The 16,087-nt window shown below is 28.3% G+C and overlaps 1 protein-coding gene across 3 annotated transcripts in view; it reads left to right on the top strand.

Annotated features, from left to right (window-relative positions):
* Positions 1 to 297: 297 nt before the first annotated feature.
* The window catches only part of LOC129917192 (ABC transporter G family member 23), a 118,850-nt gene continuing 103,060 nt past the window's right edge, over positions 298 to 16,087 (top strand). For 2 of the 3 annotated variants that reach the window (XM_055997581.1, XM_055997580.1), the window contains exons 1-2: positions 298 to 510; positions 8,118 to 8,255. In XM_055997581.1, the coding sequence (XP_055853556.1) occupies positions 8,164 to 8,255 (92 nt within the window). In that variant the 5' untranslated portion in view covers positions 298 to 510; positions 8,118 to 8,163. The remainder of the gene's footprint in view (positions 511 to 8,117; positions 8,256 to 16,087) is intronic. The other variant, XM_055997585.1, reaches the window with a different exon arrangement.

Below are 16,087 nucleotides of genomic sequence, written 5' to 3'. Positions count from 1 at the left end.
TATAAACTGTAGTCCATCGGAAACCGAAATAATTAAGCCATTATTATAGATTGTGTGAGGTGACGATTTAAACTTACATTTTTTTTCACTTTGCATACTACTTTATGATAAAAAAATATTTGGGGAAATATCAATTTCAATTTTAGCAGCTTTGGGATTTAGAGCAAATTGTTTTTTCAAATATTTTTTCATCTGAAATAAACTTAACATCCGTCGCCGTCGTCGGTTTATTTTCTTTAAATAGTGTAATATTAATTTAATTTTGTTCAAATTGTCTTAACGTCGTTTAAAAACCAAAAAACATGTATTTTAATGAACGTGAATTGAATTGGATAATGTAGGTTAAATGTTTAGTAAATTATGAAGAAAATTTTGTGATAAACTGGGAATGCGAATTAACTTTTTATAAAGATAGAAAGATACATTTTGGATTAAGAAGAATACATAATCAATTCTCTCAACTAAACGGAACCCCAATTTGAGAACTGTATTCAAATATTAAGAAAGATGGTAAGTTGTTTTTTCTATATTATCAAACAAAAAAAAAAAATTTGAGGAATCCCGTAAATCGCAATTCTGTACTAACATAATTCAATTAGATTCGGTTATGTATAACAATTTCTTTTCCTTAAATGATATTACATATGTATGTTAAATCAAAACAATTATAATTTTCGGTTTGTATATGTACCTGTCCGTCCACCCATATTTTTAATGTCCCAGATGAAGCAAAATATTGTCCTGAAACTGCTTATATATTTGTTGTCATTTATGAACCTAAGGTAATTTCAAGTTTTTCGATAGTTGGTTTCACATTCGAAGTGCTTGAAGATCACTGAAGAGTTATGAGTTTTTTTCGAAAATAAATTAGTAGGTACCAACAAAATGCATTATGATTTTTCTCCCTCGCAAAAAAATGAAAATATTACACATACGCCCGAGTGTCCACTTATGAATTTTTAAATTGCATGAAAAGCTTCTGGTTATTTAGTATCTTCCTTTTCAAGGAACCTAAGGTAATTTCAAGTTTTTCGATAGTTGGTTTCACATTCGAAGTGCTTGAAGATCACTGAAGAGTTATGAGTTTTTTTCGAAAATAAATTAGTAGGTACCAACAAAATGCATTATGATTTTTCTCCCTCGCAAAAAAATGAAAATATTACACATACGCCCGAGTGTCCACTTATGAATTTTTAAATTGCATGAAAAGCTTCTGGTTATTTAGTATCTTCCTTTTCAAGTTCTATCACTTCAAATTATTGAATTGAATTTTTTAAAGTATTTTTTATTAAACAAAAAAAAATTAAAAGTAAATTAAAAGCAAATGTCTAACAAACTACTTTAGAAAACTAATCAAAATTACCATTCCCAAACTCAATCCTTGTAATATAGAAAAATTAAATAACAAAAGTTGAATGCATTTTAATATTTTTTTATTTTTATTAGGTAATTAGTAAAAATCAACTTGCCATGAAATATATTTCGTCAATATGACAAGTAATAAAAATTTGCAATAATATTTATAATTAACTTGGTCAGTTGTTTATTAAAAAGCATATGTGCAATCAATATGCACTAGTGTCTTACAAACACTCATCTATCTTTATCTTAAGTCCAACGATGCACAAAAAGAAAACCATCGCACCGTAACTATAATATAATTGTAAAGGAAAAAAATGAAACACAAAACGACAATGCCAAACGATTACACCCAGCATTTCCTACTTCTTATAAACTAACTGTTTTGAGCTTTCCAGGAAAACTTTGTGAATTAAATTCATTTGAAGACATTTTCCCACCCCTTGTTAAACCACGAATAGTTTACCTACATACCATACATATCCGATCTGTGAGAAATAATTTTTAAATCGAAAATGAAACCATACGAAGACTTTCTTTTTCAATGAGAGATCTTTTAACCTTGTAATTATTTTGAGGTCTTTAAATTGTTCCTATGAGATGGGAAGATTCACTTAAGTTCCCATTTTCAAAGTTGACAACTTAAAAGTAGGGGGAGAGTAATACAAACTCAATTAAGCAACATGCAACTGCATTGTTCACTTTCGCAAATGCGGAAGTAAATGAGTACTTTTCCAAATTGGGTGATCAAGTTGTTGTTGTTGTTATTTTCTTTTTAATCATAGAAATGTTTTGCTTTATTTTCATCACAAGTTCTTTATTGGAAAAAAAAAGCTCTCGACAGCACTAAAATAAAATTTTACGTTTTCTTATTACATTTACCACATTTTTTTATATTTCCAAAAATAAAAGTTTTGACGCCAACTCTTTTGTTTTCTCCTTTCTAAACAAAACTGTTCGCTTGTCTATTGAATTGCCTTTTACCATTCAAATCTATTTTATTTTTTCTTTATTTTACTTTTTGGTTTAGTTGCCTATAATAGTAGGTAAAGCTTATGCGAAGTTATTTACTTCCTCATCATCAACAATGCAAAAGACAACAAAAACTGTTCCACAGGAAAAAAAAAATTAAAGCAAAACCTTCTAAAAAAAGCCACAAAACGCTCTTCTCCGCATGCAAATTAATATAACACCAACAACAACAAAATTTGATGAATGTTTTTCAATATTCATCGATTCACACGATAAAATTCAAACCCTGCTGCATGCAGGTAATTGATACATGGAAAGAGGTCTCCTCAACAACATGTTTTACTTACGAAACAGTGAAAACACAGAGCGTTTTTCCCAGCTGTCATGAATGAATGGAATGGTCTTGACATGAACCACGAACATGAATTTATTTAAACAAAAAGGCTTTGATATAGTTTAGGAGATTGAATTGCATTTTAGGAGCTGATATTATTATCAGTTGTTATAGGTTTCTAAAAAAAAGCTTCGGGAAAGCTTTGATTTTAAACTCATCAACTTTGGTGTGAACCGGAATTAAACTTCGACAAAAACATCTCCAAGAGTTTTAAAATCTTATGTTTACATTTTTTTACAACTTAACCTCCCAAACTATTAAAAAAGACAATCAAAGCTATATAAGACAGACTAGCCATAAAGTCTCACTTGTTATATGAAATCAAGTTCATTGGCCATAAGCTTATAGATATTTTTTTTTTTATTTTTGAAAAGCTGAATTGTTGCCTATTAGGAAGTATAAGTGTTTCACTTTTAACCATTTTTTTTTTCCTAAATCGAATTTAACCACTGCGACCCATCTACATAATATATTAAGATTTTATCTTCAAACAGAGGTGATCATTGTAGAACATGCAAAGTTGAAAGTTTTTGATCTGTTTTTGTTATGTGATAATTATTATGATTAACATCATCGAAACTGTACACGAACAATATTTACAATCCGCATACCGAATACTGAATACGAAAAAAGCTTAGATGTTTTACATATTAGAAAAAAAAAAATTAAATTAAATAAAAATTTATCAACAACGGAATATTAGATGTGATACTCGTATCTTTATAGAGAACACGCAAAACAAGAATATTTAAGCGACAAAAAAAAATCAAATGGAATTGTTGATTTTTGCAATCAGTTTCCTAGGACGTAGCTACCCCACCGGTTTTGATACTTTACTGCCGGTTTATTTGACTTTGAGTTATGTGAACAGTGGCGTAGAGATAAATTGGGTAAAAGAATATTAATTGTTGGTCTATTTGAATTTTTAAAAAGCAAGCAATTATTACATGGCAAGTTAAGGATCTCGAGATAACAATCGGACTTGCTATAAAAAATAAGAAAATGCTATCAAAGCGGGTCTTGCAATTTTTTCTCTTAAGAAAGTAGGAACATTTTTTCTGATAAAATGATTATTTTTTTTTAAAAGGCTATATATCAAGATTCAAGATCCTTTTTGTTTCAATTTTTTTTTTAGACTGCAATATCTGAAAATTTAAGAATACATTTAAAAACTTCATTCAATTCTCTCCAAAAAATGTTTTCTTACATTTACCGCTGTTTTATAACAACTATGAGGCTTTATTACACTCCCCAACACACAAAAATTTTTCAGACCATTGTTTATCAATTCTTCCAAAATTTAAAATAATAAAAATAACCTTAGTTTTTTTCTATAGCAGCTCTAGTTTTTAAATTATTTATACATGAAAAGGCATAGAAATTCATACAATTTTTTTTTTAACTGAATCGAAACACATTACACTAGAAACAAATTTTTCCAACAAAACTTTAAGAACGCTTGTAATAATAAAATCTAAAAAAAAATTGTTTGAAATTACCCCAACAATGTGAAAAATTAAAATATTAAAAAAAAAAAAAAAAATAGAGCTCCTAGAAAGCAACCAGGTTGATCTTTAGGCTTAGTGAACCCAAATGCATTAGGATCGATAAGAAACATTTTGGAAAATGTTAACAAACAGTTAAAATAAGCATAACTTTAAAATTAGTACGAAATTTCCCCCAAAATGTGAAAACTTAAATACATATAATTCAATATAAACTTAAATGTTTCAAAAATTAGAGCTCCTAGAAAAAAATTAATGTGATTTTTAGGTTAATAAATTGAGTTTAATAGGTATATTTTTTTCTGGAAAATTTTAATAAACGCTCAATATAAGAAAAACTTAAAAATTAGTATGAATACTTCCCCAAATATGAAAAATACATATTTCAAAAACTAGAGCTGCTAGAAAGAAACCAATATTATTTTTGAGCTTACTGAACCCAAATCTATAAAATTTGATATAAATCTTTCTGGAAAATTTTAAAAAGTTGAAAATAATTGTTGGCCAGTGTTATTGAAGCTTATTGACCTGCAAAGCTACAGATGTATCATTTTTTCTGTTCTGAGGGTTTGAACTTTTACAGCTGTCATTTGACTTAGGTACTTCTTATCACTTTTTTAGAAGCAAAATCATTTTTTTTTCTAGATAAATCAAGGAAAAATTGAAAGTTTTCAAAAAAGTTAAATTTTGAAAAAAAAATCCTTACCTTTTTTGGAAACTTTTCTTTATATTGAAAATTTTTTGATTTCTCTTTAGTTTATCTAGAATTAAAACGATATTAATTAATAAAATGTTCAAATAAACTCAAAAATTTAATTTTGCTCATATAAAAGTAATTAAAAGTTCCTAAGTCATTTACAGTAGCAAAAATGTGGTGTTTTATTTCATCTCAAAAGTGTGCAGTATATGTAGTCGTCAGTGTGAAATTTGTTAATTCATGAGAAGTGGAATGTTTCTTTATCGAGTGAGAACTCCAATCGACCATTTTGAATCAAATATTATGAAAAAGTGAATTTCATCGTATGTATGTGTAGTACAAGATTGCTTTAACCGTTTAGAAGATATATTAGTATCCAAACCCTAATGTCAACTGATTTCAATAGTTCTTTATGACCAGTTGGCATTGGGATTTGGATACGAATATCTTCTAAACGGTTAAAGCAATCGATTTCTACCAAGGACCTTTTTTGCAGAAAGTCCCTACATATGTAAATACATCTTGCTAATTTGAAATTGATAAATTCTCAGTGAACTTGAAAATTTTGAAAAAGTAAAAACCGTGCTTATAAATTTTTTTTTGACCTTCAATATCTTTCAAATTGTAAGATTAATGAAAACAGTACACAAAACCTTTTTTGCTATACAAGAATGTCTTGCCCGTTTTGATTTTAAAAATTTTTCAATTTGTTGTTACAAAAAAACAAATTTTTTATGATTTTCTGAAACTTTGGACCTCGAATATCTTTCAAAGGGAAAGATAAACGAGCAAAAAGCATTTTTGTAGAGCGTTCAATTTCATACAGTGATTGATAAAAATATGATTTTTGATATTAAGAGATCATATTTTGTCAGTAGTATATTCTAGAATCTAGAGGCATCTATCAATCGATTTTGACGTATAAAATAATAAAAGTTAAGTTATTAGAATTCTTTCACCCACCCACTTTCCATCATAAAAAATAATTTTCAAAAACAAAAGAAAAAAAATTGAAACTATCCAGTATCCAAAAATGGGTTTCTCTTTAAAAGAGCGACCTAATTTTTGATTAACATATTTTTTTTTATATTAGTATATGGCAGATACCGTTAATTTTGGTGTAAAAAACAAAAATTTCAATTTTTCCTTCACGGAAGTTTGAAGAAAATCGCTTCAGTAATTTAGTTCTGCTACAGATTGACAAACAGACATTATACGGTGTAACACTCAAAATATACGCGGGCAGAGACCTATCAGGTTTTGTAGAGCTAGTCGCACTGATTACGAAACGGTATTTGAAAATCCCCTAACACCCCCAAAATCTGGAGTTACGGGCAAAAAACGGTTTTTTGGACCTTCACCCATTGAAAAAATTCTAGCTTCGTCAATTTTTTACTCATTTTCGATTTTTTTTACAGTTTCTGATAGAAGATAAATATAACATGTAACTCTGTTTAACCACTTAGAATTTATAAGCTGTCAAAGTTCAAAAATTACACTTTTCGTCATTTGCCCAACTTCGGCATCAATTTAAAGTATATGTTTTCAAAACAACATGCTATTTAAAAAATATATTCTAAAACTATATCTATTTCAAAATCAATTAAGGTATTTTTTTTATGAAAATCACTTCAAAATTGGCTTAGAAAAAAAAATTTTCGATTTCAACCCAGATACAGAAATTCGAACTTTTAGGTATAGAACAAAAATGTTGTTTCGGCACGTAGTAGGATAACTTGAGCGCCAGGATTTGATAACGGGTTTTTGTAGAGGAGCTCAATACAAACATTTTTTTCTTTGGGAGCGGGGTCTATCTCTCCCCGTTTAGGTGGGAGGGGCATTTTTCTAAAAAAAAAATTATCAAAATAAAAAAAAATATTAAAAAACAACGGCAACACTTACGGTAATAAATTATGCCATTTCCGAAAGGCAAAATTGTACATTAGATTCTAATTTTTGAATCAATATAATATAACCAATAGTTTTTGAAATAATCGATTTCAAAGTTAAAAATAGGCGAACAAAAATTTTTAAAACTCATTTTATACTATTTTTGTCCAGACTGTGAATTTAAGTAAAAAAAATTACTCACACAGAAAACTGCCTCAATTGATTCCTTATCGAATAGTGAAAACTATATGTTTCTATGTCTTCTAGTCGAAAATGGGTAAAAAATTGATGAAGCTAGAATTTTTTCAATGGGTGAAGGTCCAAAAAACCGTTTTTTGCCCGTAACTCCAGATTTTGGGGGTGTTAGGGGATTTTCAAATACCGTTTCGTAATCAGTGCGACTAGCTCTACAAAACCTGATAGGTCTCCGCCCGCGTATATTTTGGAACCTCATTTTTGTAACACCGTGTTATTTTTTTAATTTTGAGTGCAGTTAATCTTTTTTATCATTCAAAAAATGAATAAACCCAATCATTGATAGCTGAGTAAAACTGCGCCACTGTAAAATGCATAAACCCACTACAAACAATTTAGCCAAAGAGCAATGCAAACTAAACCATCAACTATAGCCAAACAAAAACGACGATTTAATTCAAATATTTTTTATTCGTAGACTTCGCACTCACTGAAAATACAAAATAAAAAAAAAATAAAAATAAAAAATAAAAGCAGAGAAATACAAAAACAAAAACATTAAAAAAAAGCACTAGAGGATATCAGTCTCAGTCTGGCTAAGTTATATCTGATAGTTGTATAGTACCAAACCACCATCAGTACAATGCGCTCATGATTTTTTCAGACCTCAGTAGTTTCAGTAAAAGCTGAAGCGGCCAAAAAACCACAACGTGTTGTCGACGTGAGTAGTCAACAAGTCGTCTGCTGACTACGTACACGTCTTTTTCTTCTTTTGGTCGTTTTCGATTTCATTTCAATTCGAATATTTCGCTCTCGATCCGATTCGATACGATACGAAAAAATAAAAAAAAAAATAAAAAAAACGGTTCCGTCTCTTCCCCGCTTTTGCCTAAAAGTTGCCCCAACTTTGTGTGTGTTTATTTTGTTTTTTAGCTTTTTTTGTCAAAAGTTCTCTTTAACAACCAATAAGTACATGCATGCATGTACTTCCATTGTAATTAAATAAGAAAAGAAAAATTTAAGAAAAAGTGAAAATACCATACAAGAAGTGTTGTACTAAATAAATTACCAAGAAGTGATTGGATTAAAAATAATAAAATTTCAGAAGGAAAGTTCAAAAAGATACCAAAAACTCCATATCAACTGCCATCATGGGTTCAAGAAAGGAACGCAATGGAAATGCCAGTCAAATTGATCGGGAAATAATCAGAAGACATTTTAGTTGGTCTGACCCAAATGCAGGGTAAGTTTCGCAAAAAAAAAAAATGACTTTCAACGTTTGCAAATTTATTTGTGATTTATGCCAAAATTTAATTTAAACTTTTTTGGTGAAACGCGGGTAAGGTCACGATGAGATCGAGATGTGATGAGATAGAGTTGACCGATGCCATGAACAGAGCTGTGCAAATATATTTTTATTTTCCTATTGTAAATTGCTTCTCAAAAGTCCTTAGATGCTTCGTTTTTTGGCGAGCTAATAGCATCTGAATCCAAATACAAATTTTATTTTCATAATCTTAAATTTTGCTGCCCAGTTAAAAAATTCAAAATATCGTTTAAAAACGATTTTGTTAGACACGGTTTTTATTAATATTTTTTGAATTTTTTTTTATCTATTTATGCTGCATTTTTTTTTTGTTTTCGTAATTTTAAAAACAATTTTTTTATTTTAAAATAATAATGAAGTAAATGTTTACATTCATAAAATTCTTCTAACCAATATTTACAATAAGAGAAAGTAGGTACGTGCAACCCAGTTTTGCATTTTATAATTTTTTCTTTAGCTGATTTTAAATATTATTTTCTGAAAACTGATCAATGAATTAATTTAATAGTGAAAAACGAAATTTTCTGAGTTGGGAAAAACGTTATTAGTGTTTTTGTTGGAGTTCGTCACAATTACTATTTAGTTCTTATGATAATAGAAGCTTAGAACAGAAAAGAATAGTTTTAAATTTATCATTAATTTTAAAATAAATGCAAAAAAGTATTGGCAGTTGCTTTTAAAACTACCAAAATAACTTTTCCGAATTAAGTATGCCATTAGTTTTCTGGAATTACTGGATTTTTTTTTAATTGTTAGAGCCGTGTTTTTTGCAAATATGTATTAAATATATAACATTTAAAAAAAAATGCTTTTTTGAGCAAACAATTAATCCACATATTTAATCAAAGTTTCAAGAAAATTCATTTTCGAAAAAAATGGAATTTTCAACAAAAATTTAAGATATTATTTTTTTTCTATTCAAAAATGAAAATTAAAAAGAATTTTTTTAATGTAGATCAGATCATATGAAATTTCTTTGAAATCAGGTTTGTTGTTGACGAGAAAGTCAAAACACATGAAAACGGTTCTATGCCAGGTAGGTACCTCTAATGAGGGTTCAAAAATATTTTTTTCAAAAGTAGGATCTTTTATTTAGCAGTAAATGTATTTTTTATTACCAAAATCGTAAGAGTTGTTTTAAAGAAGTACAACTCTTTTTATTTTGGTTATGTGGCAAGTACATATACCGTTAATTTTAATCCTAAAAAAAAACAAATTTTTCTTCTAGGAAACCACCCAAAACCCACAACTAGTAATTAGTAGTTTAGGCTAAAGCAATAGCTTGAGATAGAAACAGACTGACACACAGACAGAACTGCGAGAAACGTTTTTAGCATCGTAATATCACATTGTTAAGACGGGTTCTTTTTTTTTCGAATACTTAACTTGCCCTATAGAGCCTATACAGGGTGTCCCACAGTCACCGCCCCAAATGAAAACCATGGATTCCTGAGGTCATTTTAAGTCGAAAAACTTAAGAGGTAATTTTGTCGTTTTCGTCCCGTTTTCGAGTTACCACGGTTTTTATGATTTTTGCTCTTTTGTCCTTTAACTGGCCTTATCTTTGCCAAACTACGTTTTATTCGAAAGATTTACAACCAATCAAGAATTTGTTACAGTTTTAGTTTGTCTCAAAACTTTTTTCTGCGGACAACCGTTTCTCCACAATTTTGCATCAAACGCAATTTTCTTCGTTTTTTAAGTTGTTTTTTACACTTTCATATCATTTAAGTCAAAAAAACACGTTAATGAGTATTAATTTTTTGTGCTTTTTATTAAAGCCCAGTTTATTTTCATAAAGAAAATAAGTTTTATTTCATAAAAAAGGCTACTGAAAGTAATTAAAAAAAAATAAACAAACTGAGTGAATTAAAAAAAAAAATAATTTTTAAATAAAAAATTAATTTAGGGCCAATTTATTGAGCCTCCATTAAATTTTTAAATTTGTCGTTTTAGTTAAAAGCTTTGTTAATCTATTGACGTCTTTAAGTTTCCATCATTAAAAATTCATTTAATTCACTCTGCTTTAGTTAAAGTCTTTACTTTTAATGGAAACTTTAAATTTAAAACTCCATTAAAAATATCCCAGGGATTTTTTTATTTTTTGAAAAATTAAACTGTCAAAAGCTACATTTTTGTCAAATAAAATATATTTAAATTTGAAGATTTGAAGGATAAAAAATATAAAAACTCAAAAATGATGGCCCTTAAGTATTTTGCAGCTAAAACGCTAGGCAAAAACCCACAGACGGTGTTACGATATACAATATCACGAATAGAACTTATGACAAGGCTGAGCATAAACTGAAAATATGTATTTTGCAGCACGACAACCGTGTTTTTTGGAGGTGAAGCAGTTGATATAGTATACATATGTGACAATTGCCCACGTACATTTTAACGAAAATTGACTAATTATAATAAGTGAATTTTCGTTTGTTTAACCTTCCCTTAATAGAGCCTCGACTCGCAGTTATTTAAAATAATATTACCTTTATGGCATTATTTTGAATATAAACCAATTCTTAGTTAGCAACGGCTCGAATGATAATACCAATATAATCGGCAATAGATTCGCATATTTGCAAGTGCATAGAAGATTTACCCTATTGAACAGCTTTAGCTCCATTAAAATCACATCACAAAATTTAAAATAAAGTTTTAGAATAATTTGGGGTAGGTACTTTTACCAATTACAATTACCAAACGTTGGTCATAAGACCACTTTTTCACCATCTCAATATTTCCATATTTATGCATATTTTATTTATTTTTAATTGTCAATTGACACTGAAACTTTTTTTAATTAAATAATAAATGAAATGATATTTGACGCTAATGGAGAGTGAATAAATAGAAACCCTGTCTAAAACCTCCATTTGCTCTAAAAATCCTTCTTAAAAGGTCGAAATTGGTGTTTTAACTAAAACGACTTTAAAATTTAATGATCAATTAGTAGGGGAGAGTGGGGCACATTTGAACACTTTTTGCTTTCGAAGCTGCTTGAACGAAATATGTTCGATTTCTTGATCTGTAAAGTTTACTAACATTGAACAGTAACATTGAACTTCGATTTCAAAGAACATTTGGTTAGTTAAACAAATTATTTATATTGAATTTTGATGTTTTAAAGATATAGGCTCTTATGTTCAAAAGTGCCCCATGTATGGGGCAGTTTTGAACATGGAAGGGGCACTTTTGAACAGCAGTATTAGTTTCGTTGTAATGAATAAATAATACTTAACTTTTTATTAGTTTTTTAATAAGAACATACAAAAACTCCAAATTGATTATTATATCATATCCAATTAACCAACAAATAATAAAAACTCAGAAAAAAATAACATTAAAATGTATACTTTAGTTATCAGTTTATCACATTTATAAGTTCAAAAGAAAAACAAAAACCAAGAAAAATTAATTTAAAATATATCTTAGAAAAATGGTATTCATACCTTTTATGCTTATCAGAGTAAAATAGATTTATTTTGCGATCTAAATCGCATTTAGATTGAAATATTAAATCTAAATGTTAACAAAGCGGATGTTCTTCATGTACCAGGAGCATTAATTGGTGTAGGTAGCTTGACTCTAATTTCTATAACGCTTAAGCGGTATATAATCGAGTTCTCATCGAGAAAAGTCTAGCAGAACTTGAAGAATTCAGGCATTTTTTTAAATCTTCAATTTTGATGTACATATTCCCATTTTTTCTTTAATTTTGGCCACAAATGCTAGTTTCATTATTTTTTTATAAGAACATTACGATTTATTAAATATAACACATTCAAGTGTCCTTAAAATGTCTGATACAAACTGCTCGGGGCGGTTTTAAACATGTTCAAAAGTGCCCCACCATACTTGTTCAAAACTGCCCCAATTGTGTCAACGGCATAAAATGTTGAATAAATATTTAACATTAATATATTCATTCCAAAATTCACCGTCAATTAGTTTCAAATTCATTAACCATTAACAAAAATTGTATTGCGTTTTGAAATCACGTACCAATTTTTTTTTAAACTCTTAGAACTAAAAAACTGAAATAATGCAAAACCACTATAAAAATCACCTTACTCCTATAAATCTGAATGTCAGCCGAGATAACGATGGAAAGTCATTGACATTTATGGATATCGTGTTGACGGGTTCAAATATCGAAATACTTCTAAAAAAGATTGATATACTAAAATTTTATATGCAGTGTTCAAATGTGACCCGTGTTCAAAACTGCCCCACTCTCCCCTAAATGATGCCAAACTTCAAAAATTTCCTTAAAAGAGACTGAATTAAACGAAATTGGTTTTTAATTTTAAAATTCCCTTTTTTAATGGCGATTTAAGTTTAATGGAGAGTCAATAAATTGGGCCTTAATTGAATTAAAAACTGTTTCAGAGTTATTGTGGTTAAGAAAAGAACAAATAGATAAAGCTCAGAAAAAGTTGTTTTCAGTTTTTTAAACAAACAAAAATTTTACAAAAACTTAAGAAAGTTAATTTTTTGAAAATGATTGGGCCTTAAAAATATTTTTTCATATAGATTTTTGAAAGTTAAGAAAAAAGAAGTCGATGCGTTTTATCAATTTTTATTCAACTATTTTGGTGATGTATTTGTGTTTACGGTAATTCCATGGAAGGGTTTAAATTTAATCAGTTTTAAAAGAATAAATTGGTCTTATATAATCAGAAGAAATAATGCTTCTCAATATCGTACTTTTCTGAATAAATTTAAATAATATCAAAGTTTAAAAAGTATGAAAAAACACTTGAAAATTACTACAGTCTTCATTAATAAAAAAAAAATGCTGTTCGATGATCAGGAAAAAGTTGCTAGACAAGTTTAGATCGTTATCAATTTCTTGTTTTGCAGTTTTGCAAAAATATAGCCATTTAAAGAAAACAAAATTGAAAAAACTAAAAACGTTTTAGGTACTCAAGATAAGTTAGGTTAGGTTAGGTTAGGTTAGGTTGTTGAGCTTACCGTCACACTTAAATGAAGATGCATGTTTTCATCCCTCTCTCCCAATCCTCTTAAGGTGACCTTGGAATAACCTGTATACCAGATTTCATCTCTTGATAAAAATATTATCAAATTGTCTGCTACTACAAAGAAGAAAATCATTGTTTTTTTTGTGCACAGCACTGTTTAACTAGTTGCCAAACTCGTTTCTATAAATATCCATAATTTTTTTGCACTATAATAGGAAAGAGAGATAAAATGCAACTGAAGCAACAACAAAAAACAAAAAATAAGCTATAAACAGATCTGGTTTTTTGCACTATTAAAGTAGCAGTTTGCATTTTTAATACCTTTTCCGTCTTCAGCAGCAAAATCCTTGAATCCCTTTGTTTACTCATACTTTCAAATTTTCCATCCTTTTAAATTGACTCATTGACTTGTTTTCGCAGTAATTTTTTTTGTTTGTCTACAATTTTATTGATATTATGTAGCAACAGATCTTGTTATCATCAATTCCTAGTATCCATTTAGAAAACTCTTTAAATATTGACTAAGAACTTATAACTTTACACATTTTTAAGTGTATTTGCTAGAAGTTAAGGTTAAAGGTGCGTATACAAAAAAGTTGACGTTAAAACTTTAATTTTATAAATTTTCTTAATATTGTATAATTTTCCTATATTTTCAAGATGTGTTGTGAGAGAGCATAATAATGTATGGGGATGCAATTGAGCGGCAAGCTGTTGCAATTATATGGTTGCTTTGCCACATTAATGAATAAAGTGTAATGGCATACAGCATAGTATAGTTGTAGCATGCGGCAGTGGCAGTAGTTAGTAAAGTTGTATGATGGCATTGAGTGGGGTTTTCAAGGTGTTTGAACTTTTTTGCTGTTATTGTTGTTGTTTTGATGATGAACAAAACAAAACCTTTTCTCCTCATACTTTTTTTTTGTTTTTTTTGTTAATATGATGATGATGATAATAATTTTAATGGATTCTCTTTCAGTTAAATGATTAGCGATAGCCTTATGATGAATTTATTTACACAAAACACAAAATAATTGAATCAAAACAAAACAAAAAAAAAATCCAAATTATTTAATATGACTGTAAATGAAGATCATAATGAAAAATGTTTCATGGAATAAATTAAACACATTAATAATTCTTGATTAATGAATGGAATATTTTTTAAAGTTGCAACAATTATTTTTTTTTGTATCAATAAGTACTTACATGGTGTTAATAAATGTTTTTAATTATTACAACCTTCAAATGCTGAATAAACACCCACCCTGGTTTACCAAAAGTTTGCCAAAATATTTTCAAAAAGTTAATAAATTCTTGTACATATAAAGACGCAAAATTTAAAGTTAAAAGAGCTCTATTACTGTCTACGAAGACACATTTTTGTTAGTAATTTGAATTAATTAAGTAACAGGTTTTAATATGTAAATATTTTTGTTCTAATTTATTCTGATCTCACTATAAAACATTTAAATTTTTTACTTGAATATACTTAAAAGTATATGGTTTTATGATTGAATATTACTTTTTTTATGTTTAACCTTGAAATAATGAAACAAAAAAAAATGAAAGCAAATTTAAACAATTTTTTAAGCTTTTGGAAAATAAAATTTTAAAGAAACTGCTCATTATATGGAATTTTATTATCATTAGTTTTAAATATTTATTTAACTAAAACCCATTTATAGACTAACAAATCATTAAATTGATTTAATTTGTCTGTTTTATTTTCTTGTTTCAAAAAAATCAAGTTTATTTTAAAGGTGTGAAAATTGGTATGGTTTTGTAGTTTTTTTATTAAAGTCTTCATATTTTATTTTTAAATAGTTTCCCTGGGCATGTTTTGGACAACAAAGTATATTGTTTAACATACCTACATATACTTATGTGAAGTTTTTAAAATGATTGACTTCAGAAACTTTTAAACTAAATTTTAATATCAAAACCAACGAAATTTTATTTTGCTAACTACAGTTAATAAAATGCACGACTGGATCTAAATTTAAAAAAAAATTGATATTGGGGAAGAGCCGACATTTAGGGCAAAATTTTGTTAAATGAAAAAAATTTGTTTTGTTATTTGACTTTTTTGAGAAAAAATAAAAATGCAGTTTTATTGCCACTGCTTTAAATATTACGTATACAAAGTTTAATCAAAATCGTTAGAGCCGTTTTCGAGAAATTCGTAATATCGTATTTTTTTGTATGGGAGGTATATGTACGTTCTAAACGAGATATAAAAAAAACAAAAAAAAAATCAACTTTCAGAATTCCATAAAAATCATCTGTACCAAATTTGAAGAAAATCCATCCACCCGTTTAGGCTGTGGAAATGTGTACAGATGGACGCACAACCACACAGACACACAGACGCACAGGCGTACAGACGCACGGACGGAATTACGGGACCCACTTTTTGGAATTCTCCATCATCGTAATGTTGGTTTTGATTAAAACCTCAATTTTTTTTCGACACGAAATCAATACTTGCCCTATAGAGCAAGTAAAAAAAAAAAATTTACCGAGAGAGTCCGGAAACTGCTTTTTAATTGCGATATGTACCCATACTAAAGGGCATGTTTATAATTCGTAAAAAAAATCTACATCAATATTATAATCAGACATGTCATTATGATGATATAGAATGCCAAAAAATAGGTCCCCGCAATTACTTGTCATGGAGTGGTTTTCTTAATTTCTAAATTTCTCCTCAAAAGTTCAATCTATTTCAACGAAAATTTTTATACTAATTTATGGTCT

This window comes from Episyrphus balteatus, chromosome 3 (genome assembly GCF_945859705.1).
Source record: "Episyrphus balteatus chromosome 3, idEpiBalt1.1, whole genome shotgun sequence".
NCBI classification, from domain to species: Eukaryota; Metazoa; Arthropoda; class Insecta; order Diptera; family Syrphidae; genus Episyrphus; species Episyrphus balteatus.
Note: the sequence above shows the minus strand (reverse complement) of the source record. Positions and strands in the feature narration are given on the sequence as shown.